Consider the following 26345-nt stretch of genomic DNA (forward strand, 5'->3'; position numbering starts at 1 on the left):
AGGGCTGAGTCCCCAGTGGAGTGGAGTTCTTTATGGGGTTTCCCTTCTTTGTCAGGGCTCGCCAAGTACAGACGCTTCCTACTCACCTCTACACAGAAGAAGCTGGCAATGTTAGGTTGAGTTGAAGCCTGAACCCTGCCTGGGGCTCAGGCACTCTGAGTTGTTCAGTAGGGCTAACATCAACATTTGCTAAGGGAAGATTCCCCTATTGTACATGAAGTTGAGGGCCACACACTGTCCCTATAGCACATGTGCTGCAAAGAACAGCTGCACACTTTAAGTGTCACAGGACTTCCTTTAAGCCTCCAGCATCTTGCTGCTTTCCCCTAGAAGCAGCCTATCAGGAACAACATTCTCCAGCTGCTAGAGAGAGCAAATAACTGAAGGCTGAATGATGGTCAGATCCTCATTAGCAAGGATGGGGGCATTATCCAAAGTTTTACTGTTATCTCCATCTACTGATTGGGGGACTATAGCCCAAACATCTGGACTAATATGGAAGACCAAAGAGAAACTGATTTTTCAATCAATAAAGAATTTCACTGAAACAAGCCAGCATAATCAGGAACAGGAAAGTCACAACTACTGGGGGGGAAAAACTGAACTTGTACTTTAAGTAACAATCGGCTGCATTTTCTGTTGTGATGATACAGCCAGCCCAATGTACACATATGGGCTGCCCCATTTTTTCAGTTTCGTGTAAGCCTGTTTCCAGTCTAGCAGCAGCAACGGTGGGGACTCAGCTCTACACATTTCTTCAAAACAGCATGACTTTCAAAGTCTGAGACCATTTAAATGCTTAGGTGGACAAACACAGCATTTTATTCTCTAAAGCTGGTTAGCTCTTTGCCACCAGGACTAATGAGAGCTCACATTTTTACAATTTTTGCAGCCATTGAAGACAGCAGTGAACATCAGCCACTCAGGCTATGGCTCTGAACACACAGTTTCTCTAGAAACTGCAACATTAACAACCTCCCTCAGAACACTACCCTTGCCATCAGGGATGTCATCTCCCTATATACCAACATCCCTCACAATGACAGAATTGCTGCCTGTCTGAAATACCTACAAGACAGTGGCCCACACTCAGATATTCACTCCAAACACATCACCATACTCATCTATTTTATCCTCACCCACAACTTTACATTCAACAACACATAACTTTGTCCAAACCAGGGGACCAGTCATGGGTATTAGGATAGCTCCCCAATATGCCTTACAGCCCAATGGATCTAGAACCCAGGCTAGTAGAGCTGCCAAGTAGCTGGCATCTCCATGTGCCAACCAACAGCAGCTGTAACCAGCTTGCACTCTACTGCCCACAAACTGCTGTGGACACAGGCCATGGGAAGCCCAACTCCTGGCTCCCGATAGGTTTTTATAGGACAGGGAGCCAAAGAGGTATTCCAGGAAGTGTCCAGGCAACAGTGTCAATCTCTTGTAGCTGCCATGACCATTCCTGCTCCTGAACTCCAGGCTTCATCTTTGGCTTGATTTGGACTTTGCCTCCTGACTTAGAACCTGACACAGACTCTGAACCTTGATATTGACCCTGGCCTGGAACCTGACTATGAACTCCTCTATGACCCCCAACCTCAGGTTTCCCTCTTCTTTGACCTATGATCCCAAATGCCCTCGTTGGGATTTTGACAGTTTGTCTGGAGCACTCTCCCACATGGTGGAGGCCTACCCTGGGGGAACATGAAGGCAGTGGGCCACTCCCTGCCTGGCATGCCCTAGAGGGTATTTGAGATGGCAGAATGGGTTGACCACTCCCACGAAAACCACCCCATGCTTCGAGCCCAAGCATCACAGCTCGCAACAGAAAACCAAGCTCTGCACAGGCAATCCACCCAGTTCCATGATGAAAATGTGGCTCTGTGGGCCCATCTGGCATGGCACGCAACAAATAACCAGATGCTACAAAAGATGGGGGCCTGGCTGCAGGACGAGAATGCTACACTATGCACTGTCTGTGCACCCCAGGCCCCCAATTAAAAGATATTACCTCACCCACCCTATCTCTAATATCCCAAATCTCCCTTTTCAAAAGTATATGCATATTTTCAACATAAAGAAAGCCTAAACCCAATACTCATTTTACTTACTTTGCATGGAGGCCATTGTTTTCAGGCATGTTCCATGCGTTTGAAGTCACATTAATAAGATTGTTAGTAGCCTTGAGAACAGCAAGCCATTCAATGTCATATTCCAGAGAATCAGATGCGTTGGGGTCATGGTCTATATCTATTACCTGAGAAAAACAATATTGACAAATGAGACATTTAATTCAACCTGACAGGAAGATATCATTCTATCTTTAAGCATTATCTTCAGACAATCAGTTCTTAATTAAAAGCTCAGTATAACTGCCCACTGAATAAGGCAGAGGTTCTGTGAAAATAGTAGTATGTGATCATGTAATTAGAGACTATCGTAACGCATATGCACAAGGAGGCTGAATTAAGGCTGCACAGGCAACATGAATTCTAGCATTTCCTAACTTTTGAGTGCTTGACTTTATTTTTAAAGTTAAAAGTTGAAAACAGTTTGTGGGCAATATATTCAAGAATCTGCCCAGGTGGGTGCATCTGAGATACAGACTAACAAGCAGAAGTTACTTTTTAATCCATTTGTTTCCACCAATCCCGAACTGGTTTGTTTAACCCTTCCTTCAAAAAAAGGAAGGCAGTGGGGAAAGAACAGTTGCATCTCCCACGAACTGCATTTATAGAACTATCCAACCTATAATGTTTGGCAAAATATGATCAGAGCTGCTTTTCTCTTTCAGCCCAAGAAGGGGATTCATAGGGTAAAGAACATCCCCTGTTTTAAAGGATTCTGAAAGAGATCCTAGGCCTTTTGAAGATAGCCTTGAAAACACAGAACTGATCACTGGTGTTGTATTAGTCACTGATTTTTCTCTATACTAGTACTAGTCATTAATAGTCTTCCTTACAGTTACCTGTAGGATTGACCTTGGGCAATGGTCTTGATATCTGGTTGTAAAGCAGTGCATGTACTGAGCAGTCTGTGTGGCTTCTTGCCACAAAAGGTAAAGCTCATTAGCTGGAGAGACACAATAATCTAGTGGACTAACAGCCAGGAACCCCAGTGTTCTACCTCCCATCTCTGAACCAGACTATGTCTCTGGTTTTAATCAAGTTCAAAACTCCAGACTACAAAAAGGCACTCTTGTAGACCGCTGAAAACCCACTTGGCCCTGTTTGTAGGAAGCCAAGTCTTTGAGAATTAATCAATTACTTCTAATGCAGAGTGCCTCGTGATGCATCTGCCAGGGAACACTTTCTTCAGTACCAACTTAATTCTCCAGTCCCTGACATACCTCAATCCTGCTGCTATTACCCCAGTAAAACAGGTTGATGTGACAGTATTTGCATAGCAACTGCTGAAGCTTCTGCCAAAGATGGAATAACTATCCTCTTGATTAAAGCATCTCACCCCGCTGAAGGAAGGGGACATGTCCATGAACCAGTGGCAGATTCAGGGCTGTGGGTGCAGCAGGCCTGGGTCAGGTAAGCCACTTTCCACCTCCCCTAGAAACAAGCATGGGATTCAGCCCCCACTACAAGTTCAGGAAGTGGCTGAGATCCACCACTTTCAGATATTTGGCAGCTTGAGTCAGTTTTTTGTTTGTGTGTCTTTCCCAGAATGGGGCTAAGTTTCCCAATGGGGCAGGATGAGATGGAGGAGGATACTCTGGCTGAGCAGGGATTGAGGAAGTTTGACTGGCAGTAGTACACAGAAGAGGGGGTTCTTATGTGAAGGAGAAACTGGGAAGAAATTGTACTGTACTTCTGGCAAGCTTAATTTTGTTGATTGTCTGTATCAGTTTGTCTTGTATTTTGGGGCAGGGACCATTTTCTTTTCCATTTATACAGCGCCCAGCGCAATGCAATCCCAATGCCAGGTAGGGCCTTTAGGCCCTAGAGCAATTCAAATTCTAAAAAGTCCACTACAGATAGTAGGAAAAAGTCCTCTTTTGGGTACTGTGAGATATTGAATTCAATAAGATGTCTGGATTGGATTGTCTTTTAGGATTTCTCTGGAATTTCATACCAAATAATTGTCCTTAAGGGGTTATGCATTGGATCACCAGCTACTTTTCCACCCTACCCTGGTCAAATTCTCATCCCACAATCACCTGATCACAGTATCATGAAATAAGTGGGGAGAAAAAAGCCTGTTTAGGGGCTCTCCCTCACCAGGACAGACTCAGGAAGTTCACTTTCCTCAAATGGAGGATCTTGTCTTTTTCCCTTTTTATCTCCCTTAGGCTTACGTTTCAGGCATTTTACAGGGGCCTTCAGTTACTTAGCTACTGCCTCCAAAGACAGAAGAATACATGTGGCTAGACAGTGGCACCAGGACACAGCCCATAGTGAGGTGGGGTCCATTGTTGCACCTTCCCAGGAAAGAGGTATTAAGTAACAATACATCACAATTCCCTCCACAACCCCTACTTGCTTCAAGAAGAGGGGTGGGAGAGAAAAGTAATTTAATTCTGATCTACACCAGCAACAAATTACCACTACACACGCTCCACTGGTCAGCACGTTGAGGGGTCGGAGCAAAAGCTCCACATATTCCCCCATCCTCATGCTCTATAGTAGTAATAAGTAAATACACAGTGCCCCTCATTCCTGTATCCTGCTACAAAGTCCTGGCAGTTTGTACAGGGGCATATGGAGGGATTCTTATGATCTCCTATTCCTCTGTGCAGATCAAGAGAGGATCCTCTTAATTTTCCACTACCCCCTTAAGTCCTCTTCCCATATATGAGCAGCAACTGAGAGATTTAATTCTCTGGGGATGGAAGAATCATTCTTCAGCTTCCTGCTGAACTGTGAACTCCCTAGCCCAGATGTATAAAGTACTAAATGGTAGTAGATGACCACTTACAGTGGTCTTACCTGCAGGAAGTCTCTGTGTGGCAGACATTTATCCAGAGCCAAAAATTTTGTTGCTTTTGGCAGCTGTCCTTCAATGTTTGCCTAGGAAACAGGAATGAAACCATTACTGGCAATGCTGAAGATTCCCTGAAATATGACCTTTCTAATAACCAAATTATACATGGAGATTCCAGGGCAGAATTTAAACATTTTCTATTAAAACTGAATATTCTAAAGTTCCTGGAGATAAAAAGGGAGGACTGTGGTACAAAGAGGGAGAGCTTGAGCTGAAGTCAGAGGAAACTGGAGTAGATGACAGCAACAACACTGGAGGGGGGAGACATGAGTCTCCTTCAGCTAAAGCAATCAGGTTTAATCAAGCACACAAACCTTGTCTACGCTACGGACTAAATTGCCCACTGCCTGCTGCTGTGATGGATGCATCGATTTAACAGGTCTAGTGAAGAAGAAATAAGTCAACAGGAGAGCTTTCTCCTGTCTACTTAATTAATCCATTTTAATGAGACACAGAAGCTATGTCAACAGGAGAGCATCTCCTGTCAACATAGCGTTAAGTCAATGTAAATTACATTGACTTAGTTACATAAAACTTATGTAGCATAACAGATTGACTTACATTGCTAGTGTAGACTAGGCCACAGACTCAGAACCTCGGAAGGGGCTATTCTCATAAGGGAGAGAAAGAGATTTGCCAAGACAGGAAGCTCTAGAGACACAAGAGCTGTCAACTGTTTGTGATTTTTATACTGTTTGAAGTTTACCAACTGTTAAGGAGCACAAAGAGAATGTAGCCAATGACTTTCCTAGGCCTGGTCTACACTACGGGGGCGGAGGGGGGGGTCGAACTAAGGTACACGACTTCAGCTATGCGAATAGTGTAGCTGAAGTCGAACTACCTTAGTTTGAATTGCCTACCTGTCCAGACGCCGCGGGATCGAACTCCGCGGCTCCCCCGTCGACTCCGCCACCGCCGTTCGCGGTGGAGGAGTTCCGGAGTCGATGGGAGCGCGTTCAGAGTTCGAACTATCGCGTCTAGATTAGACGCGATAGTTTGAACTCCGAGAAGTCAAACTCTCCGCGTCGACCCGGCGGGTAAGTATGGACCTACCCCTAGTTTGCATTACTCTGGTTGACAAGAAACTAGTAAATAAATCAACAGGTTTAAACCTAGCAGGTTTTCTGGCTTTGTCTGGGCTACTCATGAACTCTCCCTGTCTGCTCTGACCCTTGCCATATCTCAGGCATCAAAAAGAATACCTGGTTATTTGAGACGAGTATCTTCCCTGCATTGCTCTAAGCCCTCCTTTCACTATATTTACAGACTATCTCCTTCACAAAGTGAAAAACCCAGCTGTCTATTTTTAAAATTAAATATAATTTTCTAGTTCAGCAACTCAACTTGTTTAGTGACCATCAGGGCAGAGTAATTTATAGTTTTAAGCCAATCTTTTTCAAAACAAAGTAATAGTTCTACAAATAGCTTCAAAAATATCTTATGTCTTATAAACAGAATAAGTTATAACATTCTCTGTCTTCATGAGTTAAGACTCTTTAGATTATGTTAAACCTTTGATTATTAGGGTGAATTAATAGTTACTTAATATAGGTAGGAGTTCTTTCTATAAGCGATATGAAAATACATTTATAAAAGAAAAGCAAATAAGTTTTTACAAAGAGAAAAGTGCTCGTGTGGATCTGGCTACTGGCATTAGAAACCTGAGATATACACATGACATGCTTTTGTTTATTTGTTACCTGGTGTTGCATTAAAGCTGCAAATTTTACATGAAGATGTGCTGAGAACCAATACGTGGGTTGAAAGTGCTGCAGAAGCTCTGAAGCAGCAGGGCTTCCCAATGTATTGTTTTCCACTTCTTGGCGGAAAAAAGATTTCATTTTAAGAAGCTGTTTCTTGTTTCCATAGTGATATATACTTCTTGGCCAATCATGTGACATAAATATATCCATAGGATGCTTTAGCTATAAAGCAAAAAATAAACATAGGAAAAGAACAGCACTTGAATGAATACCAATGAAGGGAGAGCATACTTGATTCTTTTTGTCTGACCAGAGTGGATTTTGACTGACAGTCTTACTTTCTAAACACTGAGGTTATACTACTGGATGCAATCTTCCAGAGTGCCATTGAGTTTGATCTTGCGTTCTCTAAACTCTATGGTTTGTGTGCCACTTTCTTGCTTTCCTTGGGACCGGTAAGCCAGCCTTTAGTGCACAGTATCATTTTGATATCTCTCCTCAGAGGCAAATGTCAAGCGGTTATAAGGCCATAAGAATTTCTAAAATTATAGCCATATAATAAGTGCTATATACAAAGCAAATTCACACAATAGAAAACGTTGGAAGAAAGTATCACTATACTTTAATTCTAGTTATTACAAACATAAGTTAGTTGTATTCTATTGGCATACATTATCTTCTGAGCTAGCAAGCTACTTAAGCATGGGTGAGATTCCCTGTGTTACTCTCAATCCCCATCTATGCTATTTTCTGGAAGTATTTTAGCTATCCCCTGCCTAAAGGCACTTCAATAGCTCTTTTAAAACTCCATAATAATTTTTACATCTCCAAGCCTGTGATTTTTCTAGCGCCATGCTCAGAGATTTTCTATAGTGCAGCAGTGAAACTGCAGTAGGTCAGTTTCATTCTTTTGCAACTTGGGAAAGTTCTGAGCTGCAGCAGAAGCAGTCACTCGTTCATTCTGGCTACATCTACGCTACAGAGCCTATGTTGGCACAACTACCTTGGTATAGTCCCCTAGTGCTGAAATAAGAAGTTCTGTCAGTATAGTAACATGACCTCCTAGGACATTAACTATGCCGACAGAAGTCCTCTTCTGTCTGCATAACTGTTTACACTGGGGCTTTTGTCAGCATAGCTATATAGCTAAGGTTGTGTTTTGGTTTGGGTTTTTTTTGTTTTTTTTAAATATCTCTGATCAACATAGCCATGCTAATATAAGTTTTAAATGTAGACCAGGCCTCCAAGTGGCTACAGGAGGATTAGGTTAGGAGGTCAAGTATCAGAGGGGTAGCCGTGTTAATCTGTATCCACAAAAACAATGAGGAATCCGGTGGCACCTTAAAGACTAACAGATTTATTTGGGCATAAGCTTTCATGGGTAAAAAACCCACTTCTTCAAATGCATGGAGTGAAATGCCCAAATAAATCTGTTAGTCTTTAAGGTGCCAACGGATTCCTAGGTTAGGAGGGACCATCCTCCCCCATCAGAGCCATCAGCAGTCTCTGAATGGGAACAGAGGAAAAAGTATTCCTTTTACCTTCCAGGAGTCAGAGAGAGGTCTTTTGGGGAGTGATGGGGACCTCCCTCAGTGCTGGAAAATCATGAAATGCAAAGTTATAGTGACGCTTCCCACACCACGTTAACGGTCTCTGAAGGGATGGCAGTAGGTATTGAGAACGACAGTACCTTACCTTCCCTAACCAAGAATGCCATTCTCTGTACCCAGCACAACTCCAATGCAACACTCCTATTCACACAGGCCAACAAACTCATTGTGCTCCATGCAGCATGACTATTCTGGGGAGTATTCGCTGCTGGTTTGCAGAGATCCCACTTCACAAAAAGGCTGAGGGAAGGACAGTACTGCGATCTCATTCAGTCACTCCTTAGGGTAGGGATCAAAGGAAGCAGAGTTAAAGTTACATGGGAAATGTCACCTTAACTCTGCATTTCCTTCCGGGAAGCTGACTGCTCCCTATACTATATGGACAGGAAACTGAAACCTTGTCTTAGTCAGGAAGAAACTTCTAGGGTTTGCAGGGGAGAGAAGCTACAAGTTCCAGTGCTGAGAGCTCACTAGCGTCTGCTGAAGCGCTGTAGCTTTAACAGAGGCTCCTCCCATTTGAGGAACCATAGCAGCCTGGAAGAGCAGATATGGCACTTGAGAGGTCGCCCTGCCCAAGAATACAGGTAACCCTTGTGCTGGAGTGAGGGAGACTAAAGAGAGCCATGAAGGTCCTTCTTCCACCCCACCCACAGACATCTTTGCTCCTGCCATATCCTCACACACCACAGGGAAGTTGAGGCAGGTATCCCTGCTCCCCCTTCCAGGCCTTCTCCCAAAACACACTGAATTAAATACTCAGGAAATTCCTGAGTTTTATTTGCAAGGAATTAAGGCTGATTAAGTAGCATTCCCCTCCTCCCACACAAAGGGCTAGTCGATGCCACACCTTTTAACTATACCCCAATCCCAACACAGTACATCTCTGCTAACAGTGCTAGACAGGAAACGTCCTTCAGTTTCCAACTGAAACCCACTAGTTTCCCTCAGATGCCAAAATAAAACCTTAGCTACAGCCTCCAGCTTTCCCAATAACGTGCACGGGTTAAGTGTGCAGTGTAAGTCCCCTTGAATATTTCCTGATATTGCAGAGGATGTAATTAAGGATTTGCATCATGCTGTGTGTGAGACCTGTGTGATGTGTTTCTTTATCAACTGAAGAAGGCAGTCTTGAGACAATGCAGAGACTAGTGACAAGGCCTGTAGAATTACCCTTCTATTGCGAATAGCAGAAGCAAACTTTGATTGTGTCAATGGAAACAGATAATGTAAATTCAGATCACCAACATGCTCATCTCTAGATTAGCCTAATCTCATACAGTATTATCTACCCTCTTTAAAAAAAAAAACAAAAAACTTTTCTCCCCACCTGTTTGAGTTTGAAGACTTCAATATTCCTCACATGGTACGCACTTCTTACAGTCTGCTGATTGTATGGAGGACACTCAAAATGACCTGAAACATACCAAGAAAAACTGGTCACACGAGATTGGTTTCAGAGTAGCAGCCATGTTAGTCTGTATCCACAAAAAGAACAGGAGTACTTGTGGCACCTTAGAGACTAACAAATTTATTTGAGCATAAGCTTTCGTGGGCTACAGCCCACTTCATCAGGTGCATGTAGTGGAAAATACAGTAGGAAGACAGACAGACAGACAGACAGACAGAGAGAACATGAAACAATGGGTTCCTAGAGGGAGCAAGGGGAATTAAATTGCAAGGAGTGAGCCTGTCTTGGGGTGTTCAGAGCATAAGTGGGGGAATAAAGCCTTGAGACTTTGAAGCTCTGAAATTCAAGTTGAGTCAGTCCCTTGATATTTGTATACAAAACGCCAACTTACATAATCAGTTTTATAGATAAAACTATTAACTAAAGAATCCTGCCGAAGAAGCATTAGGATGATTAGCATTAGGATGATTGCTACAAAGACTTGTACATCCACTGGAAGCTCTTTTTCTGATCATGCTTGGCAACTGACTGCCAAAGTATTATGAGCAAGCGTAGGTGCTCCAGATGTAAGACACCTTTGCTGGTGTCAATGGCTGTTTTCAGCTTAAAGAGTCTGCACACAAACACATGGACTCAACTGTGGGAATCTGTTCACAGGCAACTTTGGAGAACTTCTAAATTCTCCAACACACACTATAAATAGAACACCTAAAATTCCATGCTCTTTTTATTAATTGCAAGATGTTTCTGAATGTATATGTTAATAAAAAGTCAACGTTACATAAATTACCTTTTTTGTAATCATGAGATTTGAAAATGCCAGAAATTCCACCAATTCTTACACCACGATATTTTACTACGCCTGCATAACCTAGAATGACAAGAGATTAAAATAAAATTCTCTGCATATCAGGAAAACAGGGAGCTTTCAGGAATTGTAATCTAGTCTGTTCAACTTTAACACAATGTGCATTAGGTACAAAAGAATTGGTTCAGATAAAATAACTCAATCAGAACTATGGTTCAAATGAGTTACATTGTAGAAAATGTTCACTTGCCTCTGCATTACTTCCAATCCCAGACAAAACCTATTATTGTAGAAAGCAATTTTTGTATTTCTAACCTCCCAAAACAATTGAAGTCTTTCACATAGCAGCAGCACACATTTTCATGATTCTTTACAAATAAAATAAAACTAAGTCTTACAATTTAAGACTGACAAAAATAAAAGCACAAGGCAAGTCAGTCATTTGGGGATAACTGAAGGTGAAAAGCAAGGACTGATTGAAGATTTTTAAAGAGAAATTTGAAGGATAAGAAATACTTGGCAGAAGCAAACATGGAGACTTTCAGTCACACAGAGCATGAAAGACGACCAAAAAAAAAGTAAGATGAAAAGAAGGGAGCAGTAAAGGGAAATATTTTAGAAGTAAGATGAAATTTAGGAGGGGGAGAATTATAAGAACAGCCATACTTAGACCATCAAGCCCAGCATCCTGTCTTCCAACAGTGGCCAGTGCCAGATGCTTCAGAGCAGTGGTCACCAACCAGTCGATTGCGATTGACTAGTCAAGCCTGGAGCCTCTGCCAGTCAATCGTGATCTCCAGCCACTAAAAGTCCGGTGGCGCGGCACGTCTAAGGCAGGCTCCCTGCCTGCCCTGGTCCCCAACCACTCCCAGAAGCAGCTGGCATGTCTCTGCGGACCTGGGGGGGCAGGTGGCTCCGCATGCTGCCCCCTCTCCCAGCGCCAACACCGCAGCTCCTGTCAGCCGGGAACTGCGGTCAATGGGAGCTGCGGGGGCGGCGCTTGCTGCCCCCGGGGGGGGGGGGGAGGGGAGAGAAGGGAGAGCAGCAGATGTCCACACATGCCACCCCTGCAGCTCCCATTGGCCGCAGTTCCTGGCCAATGGGAGCTGCAGAGTCAGCACTGGGGGTGGGGGCAGCAGCAGTGCATGGAGCTGCCTTCTCCCCCACCCCCCTCAGACCACAGAGACATGACAGCCACTTCTGAGAGCGGCGTGGGGCCAGGGCAGGCAGGAGCCTGCCTTAGCCCTACTGCACCGCCAACCGGGAGCCACCTGTGGTAAGCACCTCCCAGACAGAGCCTACACTTCACATCCCTCCTGCACCCCAACCCCCTACCCCAGCCCAGAGCCTGCACCCAAACTCCATCCCAGAGCTTGCATCCCTCACCCCCTCCCGTACCCCAACCCCCTGCCCCAGCCTGGAGCCCCCTCCTGCACCCAAACTCCCTCCTAGAGCTTGAACCGCTCACTCCCTCCTGCATGCCAACCCCCTGCCACAGGCTCAGCCTGGAGCCCTACCCCACTCTGAACCCCTTGGCCCCAGCCTGCACCCCCTCCGGCACCCCAACTCCCTGTCCCATCCCAGTGAAAGTGAGTGAGGGTGTGGGAGAGCAAGCAATGGGGGGTGGGGGGGAATGGAGTCAGTAGGGCAGGGCCTTGGGGAAGGGGCAGGGTAGATCCTGGGTTGATCTTAAATTCAAAAAGTGATCTTGTGTGTAAAAAGGTTCGAGACCACTGCTTCAGAGGAAATTAAGAGAACAGAACAATCATCAAGTGATCTATCCCCTGTTGTCCAGTCCCAGCTTCTGGCAGTCAGAGGCTTAGGGACACCCAGAGCATGGGGTTGTGTGAGTGACCATCTTGGCTAACAGCCATTGGTGGACCTATCCTCCATGGTCTTATCTAATTCTCTTTTGAACCCCATTATAGTTTTGTTGCCAGGGGATGTTGTTTAGCCAAGTGGGTTTTTTTCTCCCCTTTATTATAAACCTTTAGTTTTAAACACTGAAGGATTGGCTGGCAGCGTAGTATTTTGGGTAAGATCCAAACTTATACTGACCTGGTAATGTGGCTGACCCTTTGGGGTCAGAAGAACATTTTGTATATGTGAGCAGTTTTGTTTTCAAAAACAGTTCTCACAGTACTGGACCTAGGTGTGGACTGGGAGCCAGAGAATTGAAATGCAATAAAGGTGGCTGTGTGTTTCTTTTTTGCTTCTTGATAACCAGTGTGGGGAATCAGAAGCACAGTTTGTGACTGGTTGGGGATTTTAACTTCAGTGTTACTCACAGACTGGTGGGTATTTGCTCTCCCTTTTGCAGCCTGCCTTGACCTTAGCATTTCCAGTGAGGCCTGCCCCAGGCACCACAGGTCACATTGGTGTAGTTAACACAGAACCGAATCATTTGGGTTTTGGATCAGAACCCCATGCTATTCAAAATTTGAAATTTAAAACTGAGTGTCAAAGGTTAAGGTTAGTCACAATGAGTGATCCACAATCAAAACGGCAAGCCCCGAGAGTCAGCGTCTTCAGCATGAGGGAGAAATGGGAGAACTTCGAATGCAAGAGAAGCAAGCCTTGGCCCAGCTGGAAAAAGAAACTGCGGAGAGAGCCAGGCGAGCTGAGGAAAGAACTAAGCAAGCTGGAGAGAGAGAGAGAGAAAATATCTCACAGGAGGCGAATGGATCTGCTGCAAGCTGAGACTGATGCTGCCAGACTTAAACTCCAAATCAAAATAATAAAAGAACAGCAGGTACCATGTTATCCTGGAATCTCAGCTCCTCTCTACAGCAATGATGGAGATAGAGACTGTTCAGTTTATAAGAATGTTGGTATGTCATTTAATAATGATGTGGTAACTATGTTAGTCAGGGTAATGTCATAACCCAGTCCCAGATAAAGTATGAATGTGAATCCTCTGTATGTTGTCTGTAACAGGCAGATTTGTAAAGCAGTTGCATGTGTTTAACCAGGTATGCTATAACAAGGAAGACAGTGTCTCAAGCCTTGGGATTGTGGAAAATAGCTGTTTGTCCGGTCAGAAAAGCAGTTTATATGGTGAAGAAATTTCTGAATGTCTGTCTAATATCTCAGAAGTGAATCTGGAGTTAAATGAAGCACAGAAAGAAGCTCAGGAAAACATTTATTTAGAAAAAATTAGAGTTGATGGTCAGTGTGAAGCCCTAAGTGAGGAAGGAAAGGAGAGATTTCTAGTGGGTGATGGATTGCTGGCAACTGAAGTTTATAAAAGTGAGACTGAACAAAGTAAAAGTGATTTGCTTAAAGTAACTCAATATGATGAGCCGTTTGTAGAAAGCAATAGTTTATCTGTTGAAGAAAAAACTGTTTCCAATTCTTTGTCTGTTGCAAATAGCAGTGTGCCTAGTGAAGCAGAATGTACTTCCAAGTCCTTTGTCTGTGGAGCAGACAGAAGGTGCCCGTCAGCCTATGATGGTTGAGGAGATTTCATTTGTCCCCGAGTGGTTCTGGACTTGACTGAAACCCAAGAAGGAAGTGTTCCTAAGCTTGTGTAGGGGTAACCTGCATTTTACCAGTGAGGAAAGCTGCAGAGGGAAAGAGTGCCTCTAACCCAGGCCCTCCATACAGATGCACAACACCGACGTGGCCCTCAGGCCAAAAAGTTTGCCCACCCCTGGGCTACAAGCTGTCAGGTACAGTATCCCTGATGAGGTCACAGCATGCCTGGTGGCTGAGCTTTGTGACTTTGTCCTCACCCACAACCATTTCAGATCTGAGGACAACTTATACCTTTGAGTCAGTGGCACTGCTATGGGTACCCGCATGGCCCCACAGTATGCCAACATTTTTATGTCTGACTTAGAACAATGCTTCCTCAGCTCTCGTCCCCTAGTACCCCTCCTCTACTTGCACTACATTGATGACATCTTCATCATATGGATGCACAGAAAGGAGGCCCCTGAAGAATTCCACCTGGATTTCAACAATTTCCACCCCACCATCAACCTCAGCCTTGACCAGTCCATGCAAGAGATTCACTTCCTGGACACTACAGTGCAAATAAGTGATGGTCACATAAACACCACCCTATACTGGAAACCTGCTGACCGCTATACTTACCTACATGCCTCCAGTTTCCATCCAGGACACATCACACGATCCATTGTCTACAGCCAAGCCCTAAGATACAACCGAATTTGCTCCAATCCCTCAGAAAAAGAGACAAACACCTACAAGATCTTTATCAAGCTTTCTTAAAACTACAGTTCCTACCTGGGGAAGTCAGGAAACAGACTGACAGAGCGAGAAGGGTACCGAGAAATCACCTACTACAGGACAGGCCCAACAAGGAAAACAACAGAACGCCACTGGCCATCACGTACAGCCCCCAGCTAAAACCTCTCCAGCGCATTACCAACGATCTACAACCTATCCTGGAAAACAATCCCTACTCTCACAGACCTTGGAAGGCAGGCCAGTCCTCGCTTACAGACAATCCCCCAACCTGAAGCAACTACACACCACACCACAGAAACACCAACCCAGTAACCAATCCCTGTAGCAAACCTCATTGCCTACTGTCCCCATATCTACTCTAGCGACACCATCAGAGGACCCAACCATATCAGGCACACCATCAAGGGCTCATTCACCTGCACGTCTACTAATGTTATATATGCCATCATGTGCCAGCAATGCCCTCCTGCCATGTACATTTGCCAAACCAGACAGTCCCTACATAAAAGAAGAAATGGACACAAATCGGACATCAGGAATGGTAACATACAAAAGCCAGTAAGTGAACACTTCAATCTTCCTGGACATTCTATAACAGATTTAAAAGCAACTATTCTTGAACAAAAAAAATTCAGTAACAGACTTCAAAGAGAAACAGCAGAACTAAAATTCATTTGCAAATTTAACACCATTAATTTGGGCTTGAATAGGGACTGGAAGTGGCTGGCTCATTAAAAACAGCTTCGCCTCTCCTGGAATTGACACTTCCTCATCTATTATTGGGAGAGGACTACATCCACCCTGATTGAATTGGCCCTGTCAACACTGGTTCTCCACTTGTGAGGTACTCCCTTCTCTTCATGTGTCATTATATAATGCCTGCATCTGTAACTTTCACTCCATGCACGTGAAGTAGTGAGGTTTGTTACCCACGAAATCTTATGCCCAAATAAATCTGTTAGTCTTTAAGGTGCCACCGGACTCCTTGTTTTTGTGGATACAGACTAATACACCTACCCCCTGATACTTCTCACCCTTTAGAGCAGGGATCGGCAACCTTTGGCACACGGTTCGCCAGGGTAAGCACCCTGGCTGGCCGGCCAGTTTGTTTACCTGCCGCGTCCGCAGGTTCGGCAGATCACATCTCCGCCGTTCGCTGCTCCAGGCCAATGGGGGCGGGGGAAGTGGCAGCAAGCTCTCCCTTTTGCAGCCTGACCTGACATTGACATTTCCAGTGAGGGCTGCCCCAGGCTCCACCCGGTCACAATAAGTTCCACAGGTTGAATCTGCATTGTGTGAAGTAGTACTTAATTATGTTTCTTTTAAGTCTACTACCTGTTCATTTCATTGGGTGACCTCCCATTCTTCTATTATGCAAAGGTGTAAACAACACATCCTTATTTACTTTCACCACATCATTCATGATTTTATAGACCTTTATCGTATCATCCCCCTTTGCCATCTCTTTTCTAATGCAAAATAAGATCTTGTAGATAAAAGCAAAGAACCTAAACTTAATCCAGAAAGCAGTAAGGCCAATTTAGTGATAGGAGCAGGAGAGAAAGGTCATTAGCAGTGGCATGTCCAACTGACTGGAACGGAAATAGACTTGAACAGAAACAGGACAGTAGTGAGGGAACCAGACGAAGGTGGGTTACATTAATTGTAAAAAGTGACCAAGGCACAGGGAAGGGTGTTAGGAGTAGTAAGGATAATAAAGAAGCTAGTTTGGGCAATATTAGAGCGAAACCACCACCAAGAAACAAAGTAAGAAAATAGGTCAGAGAATACTCAGACTGTGGTCCTGGGAAATTGGAAAGATAAGCAGAGATGAGAGAATGTAGCATGAGTAAAGAAATTAAGAAGGAAGATTAAATTCAGTTGCAGAGAGAGTTTGATATGATAGTTGGTCATCTACCCCTTATCCCATCAACTTGTCAGATCATCATGCAAGCATTGCCATCTTCGTCTGTACAAGGCAGCACTGAAGTCCACCTGCTTACCATCTTCTTTGATGCAATCCATCCATTTGCAGGTCATCCAACAGGAAATTTCAGAGCCAATTTGAAATCAAAGGATTGGATAGAAAAGGTGAGGTGGAGGGTAAAGAGAAAAACTGGCAAATTCTCAGCATAATTTAAACACTGGCACTTGGAGAATACAGAAAGAAACCAAAAACAGAACCCAGAAGTACTGAAGTCACTAAAAACGAAGACTCGGGCTCACGAGATAACCCAAAGACATCTTACTATATTCTGCTAATCTTCAACTGACATCTGAAGCAAAACTGAATCCTCCTGAGGTTCTCCCAATAATATATATCCAGTACTCCAAAAACAAAATCCAAAACAGTAATATGCATCTCAACCAAGTCAGAAATCTAAGAGTTTATAGAAAATACCTCAATATTTAACCCCTAGAAGTTCAAGCCCATATTTATTCAATAAATCTGTAAAAATCAAAGAATTAAGTGACATTCCATACCAAGGTAATATATGTTTGGTGCCACCCATCCTCCATATGGCAGTTCTTGCAAGTGATTTGAGGCTTCATGATTACCCCCAATAAAGATCGTGAGAACAGGAGCCTTCTTCTCTCCTGAATAATACCTATTTCAGAAACAGAAAAACAACATCTTAACAATACACAAGTGATATTTCAAGATGTTTACATGCTTAAGCAGCAGAAGAGATTGGGCCTACACAAGTCTACATGCAAAAATGTTGGATTTTTAAGTTTTTTGTAAAAGATAGACATTATTTTACAGTCCCAAAGTAGCAGACAATGTGTAGCCTTCAGAAAGCATCAGCCACACAACCTGTTTCGTTCAAACTGGACACCATTAAATTAGGCTTGAATAAAGACTGGGAGTGGATGGATCATTACACAAAGTAAAAACCATTTCCCTGTGCTAATTTTTCCCCTGTTACTCACACCTTCTTGTCAACTGTTTGAAATGGGCTATCCTGATTATCACTACAAACGTTTTTTTTCTCCTGCTAATAGCCCACCTTAATTGATTAGTCTTGTTAGAGTTGGTATGGCAACACCCATTTTATCATGTTCTCTGTGTGTGTGTGCGTGTATATATCTTCCTACTGTATTTTCCACTACATGCATCCGATGAAGTGGGTTTTTGCCCACAAAAGCTTATGGTTGAATGGGGGCAAGGGTTCTGGGGGGGGGGGCGCATCAGGAAGGGGGAGGTGGGTTGGATGGGGCAGCAGGGGTAGTCAGGGGACAGGGAGAAGGGGTGTTTGGATGGGGCAGGAGTTCCAGGGGGGCCATCAGGAATGAGAGGAGGAATTGGATGGGGTGGCAGAGGGTAGTCAGGGGACAGGGAAGGGGGGTGGATAGGGCAAGGATCCCGGGGGGAGGTGTCAAGGAACGTGGGGGGTTGGATGGTGCAGGAGTCTCAGGGGGGGCGGGCCACGACCCCCTTGTGGGGTGAGGAGAGAACTGGTTGTTAAGATTTTGGCAGCTCAACACTGGCCAGGAGAGCGGGAGGCTGAGGAGGCGAGCGGGCAGGCAGTGGCGGGCGATGAGTATGCAAGCAGGGGAGAAAGGAGCTGAGAAGGCGAGCAGGGGGGCAGGTGAGCCAGGGGAAGTGGGAGTCTGAGGAGGCGAGTGGGCAGGCACTGGCAGGGGGGCAGGTGAGCTGGCAGCAGGGGAGGAGGGCTGAGGAGGCAAGCAGGTGGGCAGTGGCGGGGGGAGGGGCAGGTGAGCCATGCGGGGCTGAGGAGGCGAACAGGCAGGCAGTGGCAGAGAGCAAGTGAGCCGGGCAGGGGAGGGGGATTAGGAGACGAGCTATGAGTCGGTGGTTGACCTGTTCTACTGATCTGGTCTGGCTCCCATCCCCTCTCCAAGGGTTGCAGCTGGCTAGAGGTGCTGCCTTCCAGGCCTTCCTCATTCACACCTCATTCATTCAACAGGGCAATTGATTACAAAGTGGGGGGGGAAGATCTTATTCTACTTCTAGCAAAAAGACATTTTTCTTTTACCTTAATTATACTGCCTTAGGGGCCCACTATAACATATTACCAAGGTTCAATACCGCTATTTCGGATGGGTGGGGCTGGGAAAGGAGGGTTTGTTTCCGTTGGGGGGGGCACTGGGGTGGTTGTGTTTCAGGGGGGCTGGGTGGCGCTGGGGGGTGGGTGTTTCAGCAGCGCTGGGGGAGGTTCGGCGGAGCCGGGGGGGTTCAGCCATCAGCTGTTTTCTTTGGAGTAAGATGGCCCTTGCCGCTTTATGAGTTGTGCAGGTCTTACGGTGCCACACATACGCCTCAGTCTTTTTACTGAAAACAAAGCTACTGTTATTTAGTTGTATATAAAAACGACAACGCTCAGTTTCGGGCTGCGTTTCACTTCAGGGGGACCCCGCCGTCTCCCGATCTCTGCAGAATCCGGCAGGGCCGCGGAGTGCGTAGAGACCCTGAGGAGACGGGGGAGGCCCAGGCCTGGAGGCAGCGGCCGTTGGCGGCGGGGAGGGCGGGTCGAGCTCCAGTTACCCAGCGAGTCTGGGCAGAGGGCGCATCCTGCCCCCGCTGTAAGTTCCCGGTAGCGCATCTGGCGGCGGCGGCGGCGGAGGCCGCGGGACTCCAGCGCGAGCGGCCCGGCCCGGCCCGGCGCTCACCGGTAGAAGGTCTGCATGTGGCGGTACTTGGCCGACACGGCCATGCAGCGTAGGTCCGCCTCGTTGCGCACGGCCTGGAAGTCCCCGCAGCACAGCAGCAGGTCGATCCGCACGTTATTGCGCCGCTGCAGCAGCTCCAGCGTCTCGTAAAGCTTGTCCAGCTCGCCATGGCAGCAGCCGGCCACCGCCACCTTCATCCCGCCGCGCGGCGCCTGCTTAATGCGTCACCGGCGCCCGAGCTCTCGCCGGACGCCGTCCAGCGCGCCTGCACGTCAGCCCCCTCCCCTGCGGCTGAGCTGCGGCTCGCGCCAGAGCCTGGCCTGCGCGCTCCCGGGACACAATCGGGGCGTGCGCGTGCCGCTCTGGGCTTAGTGCAAAATCCGGCCTCCGTGCGTGCCTGGCCACGTGCATGCTGTGTGCACGTGGGCTTGCTGCGTGCAGGTGCCTTTGGGTTTGGGAGTGTGCAGTCACGTGAATGGCCGCCGTGTGTATGTGTCCATTGCGTGTACATGTGTGTAATAGCGCCCCACAAGGGCGTTATGGTCTGTGGGAGCTGTTGGCAGAAGCTACCAGAAACCGTCCAGCTCAATGCACACAGTTCACCGGACAGTCAGCCTTTTTCTTCAATTAGCACAGAACTCAGCAAGTTCTGAATAACCATTAGCAATATCCCCATTTTCCAGAAGGACGACATTTATATAGCATCGTTCATCCATTACATTTTCCATGTAAAAGAGGCAAAGAGTTCTGTGGCACCTTACAGACTAAAAAACATACTGGAGCATGAGCTTTCGTGGGTGAATACCCACTTCGTCGGATGAATGCTCATGCGCCAATACGTTTGTTAGTCTATAAGGTGCCACAGAACTCTTTGCCGCTTTTACAGATCCAGACTAACACAGCTATCCCTCTGATACTATTTTCCACGTAGTTTGCAAACAATATATTCCATATAAAATATTACATTAAAAGACTGTTATGGTTGCAAGGTCAAACACTCTAAAGTTAGGAAATGCCAGAATTAAGGTTCTTCTGCAGAGACCTCCCTCAGTTGAGCTAAAAGAAAAACTCCATTAGCTGTTAGCAAAGCTAACTTAACCTCTATTAAATGCCCAGAATGTTTTATTAACACAGAGTTAAAGTTATTCCGTGACTGGCGCCCTGTGCCCTTCCAGAATGTAGATGGCTGCTGCCATGGCGCCCTGGACTGGCTCAATTTAAACCTTTGAAAACCAAGAAACACAAAGTTAATGGACATGCTATCCCAAGGGAAGTGAGAGAACATGAATATGTAGGAGGGGTTGGCACAGAGATGAAGCCTCCACACATTCCTCACTGCACAGCTCTGATCCCCTCCTTTCCACTCCATTCTCCAATGTATTCTTCAAACACCCCCCACACCAGGGGCGGCTCTAGCCATTTCGCTGCCCCAAGCACGGTGGCACGCCGCGGGGGACGCTCTGCCGCTCGCTGGTCCCGCGGCTCCGGTGGACCTCCCGCAGACGTGCCTGCGGAGGGTCCGCTGGTCCCGCGGCTCCGGTTGACTTCCCGCAGGCGTGGCTGCGGATGCTCCACCGGAGCCGCGGCACCAGCAGACCCTCCGCAGGCACGCCTGCGGGAGGTCCACTGGAGCCGCCTGCCACCCTCCCGCCGACCGGCAGAGCGCCCCCCGCGGCGTGCCACCCCAAGCACGTGCTTGGCGTGCTGGGGCCTGGAGCCGCCCCTGCCCCACACCCCTCCTTGCTGCTCCAACCCACATATTCCTTCCAGCTCCTCATAGACCTCACACACTGCTCCGACACCACTCCAGCTCTTCCAACATTCCCTCCATCACACCCATTGCTCTGACCACACACATATCTCCTGCTGCTGGTCTGTGCCTTCACCTCTGTGCCCACTCCTTCCTCCTCCTTGCCACTCTGTGTCCCTAGAGTGGTAAATTTAGGGGGTCATGGGAAAGTAGGAAGGTGGTGGGGCTGTGAACAGTGCATGTACCAGCTGGACACAGGAAGGGGCAAGAGAGACCTTACTGAATAAGTTTACATGTCTTTGGGGTACATTGTATTAAATTAATTATGTATGTATTATTGTGGGCCTGGATGATCAAAGGACTATATTGAACAATGTGCCAGACAGAATGGACTTCTGGGAGCAATATGTGTGAAGTGGATTTCCTGGGAAATATTTAGTGGGAGGTGAATACATTTATTTTCCCCACCCCACCTCTGGCTATGCAAAACCGCATCATTTTGAATCTACACCCTGAGAAGAGGACAATTGTCTGCTGATTACCTGTTCCTGGAGTCCCAAGATTAAAGGACCAAGCTATCAAAGGGAAAGACTCACAGATTCATGGATGTGCTTGTTCTAAGACCAGGCAGTTATGAACTTATAACCACAGAAAAATCCCTTTGTGGGGTTTGAAGAACTGACTCCTACCAGAGTTCTTGCTGGAGTTGGTGGTGACCTCTGGTAAGCTTATTAGCATGACTATAAATTCTTTATTGTTTTTAATATGTTTTCTCTGTAATGCTTTTACCTTAAGAATAAAAGTGCTTGGTTAGAAAAGGCAATTTATAGGTAACTTATAACTGTGGGCAAGTACAACTATTCATAGCCTCTGAGGAGAAGTCAAAGTGCAGATGCTGGACTGTTTTGGGATCTGTCCTACTGGGGATATCACAGTGCAGGCAGGGAACTGTGCAGCCTGGAAAAACTCCAGTCAGATTTCCAGCCAAGAGAGGTGAGGGCTGAGGAGCTGGGAGTGTAGACTGGGTCCTTGCTAGACCATGAAGGGGAAATACAGGTGCAATTGCCCTGAACTGTGACACCCAGTATTCTCCAGGCTGCCCAAAATATTGATACTATTGCCTCTTCTTCTGACACCAGACTTGCCCATTTGCTGAGCAACAGCAAAATTCTGGGGCATTGCAGATCATCTTCCTGTTAGAAGAGAAGTCAGTGATGTGCCATGTGGGGCTATGTCTACACTGTGTATCTTACAGTGGCACAGCTGTGCCACTACAGCCGTGCTGCTGTAAGGTATGCAGTGTAGCCGCTCTTTGCTGGCAGAAGAGAGTTCTGCTAGCAAAATAAAATTACCCCTAATGAGGTGCGGTAGTTTTGTCAGTGGGAGAGTGTCTTCCGCTGACAAAGCGCTGTCCACATCAGCGCTTTTTGTCATTAAAACTTTTCTCAGCCAGGGGTGTATTTTTTCACACCCTGTACTATTGGGTTATCCGGGAGAGGGGGCGGGCGGAAGCCCGCCCCATGCTAACGGATCCCCCCCCCAGCCTAAGGGGAGGATCCACAGGGCCACGGAAACCCACTAAGTGCGGGGGACAACTAATAAAAGAACAGGGACAGGAGTGAGGTCAAAGGGTCATAAGGAGGGAGCCTGATGGGGACACCGAGCAGAGAACCCCGGACAGCGCCCACTGCTCCTCGAAGGCGTCAAGGGAGCCAGCGGACGCCGCCCAGAGGAACTCTGCCCGGAGACGTGAGCGGACGAGGGACCGGAAACAAGCCCCACAGTCGCAGGAGTCTCCGTCGGCCAACCTCCTCTCCCTGGTCGCGTGGATGGCCTTTTTAGCCAGGGCGAGGAGGAGGTTGACCAGGAGGTCCCGCGACTTTGTGGGGCCACGGATAGGGAGTGCAAGGATAAGGAGGTGAGGGGAAAAGTGCAGCCAGAAACGTAACAGAATGTCGGTGAGGAGCCGGTATAGGGGCTGCAACCTGGCGCACTCTAGGTAAGCATGCGCCAGGGTCTCCCTCACGCCGCAGAAGGGGCAGGTGTCCGGGACAGGGGTGAATCGCGCCAAGTACACGCCCGTGCTCACGGCCCCGTGAAGGAGCCGCCAGCTGATATCCCCGGCGGGCCTCGGGACCAGGGTGGAGTACAGGCTGGCCCACCGGGGCTCCTCACCCTCCACAGGTGGCAGGAGGTCCCGCCACTTGGTGTCGGGGCGGGACACGAGGGCGAGGAAGTGGACGGTATGGAGCACGAGCGCGTAGAGTTGTTTCCTTGGCGCGGTTTGGAAATGGACCGGCTGCAGATCGTGCAGCCGGCTGGCGGAGAAGGGGCGGGGGGGCCGGTCGGGTCCACGGGGCAGGGGCCCGATGAAGAGGTCCGGAGGGCTCGGGGTGGAGGGTGGACGGGGCGTGCCCTCGCGCAGGACCCGGTCGAGGTAAGCCCGAGCAGCGGGCGGCAAAGCGGCCTTCACCTCCTGTAGTACGAGCCGGGGAGTACAAGGTCTGGAGAGCCCCATCCGCCGAGCGAGCGTCAGGGGATCCAGCCAGTCTCCCCGGTCGTAGTCCAGGAGGTCTCCGACCCTGGTGGCTTCTGCCAGGACCAACCTCTGGCGCACCGCGGGGGACTCCGCCACCTGCACACGGAGCTGAGGGTTGTGTAGCAGGGGCTCCGCGAGGAGGTCTGCCCCCTCGGTGGCCGCCACGGACCTGGTCGCAGAGAACAGCTTCCAGGTCCGGAGGAGGTCCTGGTAGAAGACCGGCAGCCCGGAGAGGTCTCGCGGAAGGCCCCTCGGGTCGAGATAAAGGAGCTGCCGGTCGTATCGGAGCCCTCGGAAGCGGCGCAGGAAGGCGTGCGCCAGGGCTCTCCATGCCGGACTACCCGCACCATAAAGGAGCCTCTGCAGTGCCTGGAGGCGGAAGACGTGGACCTGAGTGCGGAGGCACTTCAGGCCCTGCCCTCCCTCCTCCAGGGGCAGGTGGAGTACCCCTGCAGGGACCCAGTGCAGTCCTGGCCAAAAGAACTCCAGCACCACCCGCCGGAGGTCGGTCAGGAACACCGGGGCCGGGACCAGGGTGTTGAGCCGGTACCAGAGCATGGGCAGGACCAGTTGATTGAGCACCAGTGCCCTCCCTCGGAGGGAAAGGCACCGGAGGAGTCCTGTCCATTTCCGGAGCCGCTCCGCCACCCTGCCCTGCAAACCGTGCCAGTTCTCCGGCGGAGAGGGATGCGCGGCAGAAAGGTAAACGCCGAGATAGAGCAGCGGACCCGCGCTCCACCGGATGGCCTGAAGCGCGGGTGGGAGGGAGCTCGCCTGCCACCCGTCCCCTACCACCAAGCCAGAGCTCTTGACCCAGTTGACCCGGGCGGAGGAGGCCGCCGAGTACACGGCCTGGCAGGCCTCCACCCGCGCCAAGTCGCCCGGGTCCTGGACCACGAGGAGCACATCGTCGGCGTACGCCGACAGGACCAGCCGCAGCTCCGGCTCCCGAAGCACCAACCCCGTCAACCTCCTGCGGAGGAGACAGAGGAAGGGCTCGATCGCCAGGGCGTACAGCTGGCCCGAGAGGGGGCACCCCTGCCGCACTCCCCGCCCGAAGCTGACCGGCTCGGTCAGGGTCCAGTTGAGCCTGACCAGACACTCTGCGGAGGCGTACAGCACCTGGAGAAAACCCACAAACTGGGACCCGAAGCCTAACGCCTGCAGAGTGCCCAGGAGATACCCGTGGTCCACCCTGTCGAACGCCTTCTCCTGATCCAGGGACAGGAGGGCGAACGACAGACCATCCCTGCACCCAAGCTCCAAGAGATCCCGGACCAGATACAGGTTATCGAAGATGGTACGGCCCGGGACGGTGTAGGTCTGGTCTGGGTGGATCACGTCCTCCAGCACGGACCCTAGCCGAATCGAAATGGCCTTTGCGACAATTTTATAGTCCGTACTGAGGAGCGAGATGGGACGCCAATTCCGTAAATCACGGAGGTCCCCCCTCTTCGGCAATAAAGCGAGCACGGCTCGCCTGCACGAGAGAGGGAGGACCCCGCTCCGCAAGGACTCGGCCCAGACGGTGACTAGGTCCGGGCCGAGGACGTCCCAGAACACGCGGTAGAACTCCACGGTCAGCCCGTCCATGCCCGGGGATTTATTGGTGGGCATGCGACGGAGGGCTTCCGAGAACTCGGCCAGAGTGAGAGGCAGCTCTAGCCGGTCCCGGTCGCCCGCGCTGACCGTCGGGAGTCCGTCCCAGAGCACTTTGCAAGCGGCAGGATCGGTCGGATCCGGGGAGAAAAGGCGCGCGTAGAAGGTCCGGGCCCTCTCGCACATCTCCGCCGGATCCGTGAGGGGGGAGCCGTCCTCCGCCAGGAGGCAGGTGACGTGCTTCTTGGCCCCCCTCCGTTTCTCCAGGGCGTAGAAGAAGCGGGAGCCGCGATCCATCTCCCGAAGGAGGCGGATGCGGGATCGAACAAAGGCGCCCCGGGCCCGATGGTCTTCGAGGACCCGGAGCTCCTCCCGCTTCTCCCGGCACGCTCCGCAAAGGGATGGATCCTCGGGGCTGGCGGCCAGACGCCTCTCCAGCTCTAAGACCTCCCGCTCCAACTGCCCTATCGCCGCATCCCTCCGTCGGCTGGCGCCCCGGGTGTAGTCACGGCAGAAGAGCCGGGCGCGCACCTTCCCCACGTCCCACCACCGCCGCGCCGAGGGAAAGGCGCGCCGCTGCCCTCGCCAGGCCAGCCAGAACTCCCGGAAGGACGCCACGAAGCCCCCATCCTCCAGCAAGCTGTTGTTGAAGTGCCAATAGGCCGGCCCCGGCCTCTCCGCGCAGAGAGAGGCCGTCACGGTGACGAGGTGGTGGTCCGAAAAAGGGGCCGGCCGGATGCTGGAGGACAGGGCCCGTGAGAGATGGAACCGGGACAGATAGATGCGGTCCAACCGGGAGTGGCACGACCGATGGGCTTCCACCCGGACATAGGTGTACGTGGAGGCGTCGTCCGGGTGGTGGTCGCGCCAGACGTCCACCAGGGAGTGATGGGCGACGATCTCCCTGAGGACGTCCGCGGCGGCCGGGCTCTGCTCGGTTCCCGACCGGTCCCGCTCCTCGAGGACGGTGTTAAAGTCCCCGCCCAGGACCAGGCACTCGCGAGGATCCAGGGAGCCGAGGAAGGCGGACGCCTGCCGATAGAACTGCAGCCGCTCCGGGGCAAATGCCGGGGCATAGATGTT

General features: G+C 49.1%; 1 protein-coding gene across 1 annotated transcript in view; it reads right to left on the reverse strand.

Annotated features, from left to right (window-relative positions):
• DBR1 (debranching RNA lariats 1) overlaps positions 1–19636 on the reverse strand; it is a 28280-nt gene extending 8644 nt beyond the window's left edge. Inside the window, exons 1-7 of the mRNA XM_045029373.1 lie at positions 19375–19636; positions 17224–17348; positions 10507–10587; positions 9636–9721; positions 6696–6920; positions 4941–5021; positions 2115–2260 (exon numbers count right to left, since the gene is read on the reverse strand). Coding sequence (XP_044885308.1) covers positions 2115–2260; positions 4941–5021; positions 6696–6920; positions 9636–9721; positions 10507–10587; positions 17224–17348; positions 19375–19571 — 941 coding nt within the window. The 5' untranslated portion in view covers positions 19572–19636. The remainder of the gene's footprint in view (positions 1–2114; positions 2261–4940; positions 5022–6695; positions 6921–9635; positions 9722–10506; positions 10588–17223; positions 17349–19374) is intronic.
• Positions 19637–26345: the final 6709 nt, after the last annotated feature.

This window comes from Mauremys mutica, chromosome 9 (genome assembly GCF_020497125.1).
Source record: "Mauremys mutica isolate MM-2020 ecotype Southern chromosome 9, ASM2049712v1, whole genome shotgun sequence".
Taxonomy (NCBI): Eukaryota; Metazoa; Chordata; order Testudines; family Geoemydidae; genus Mauremys; species Mauremys mutica.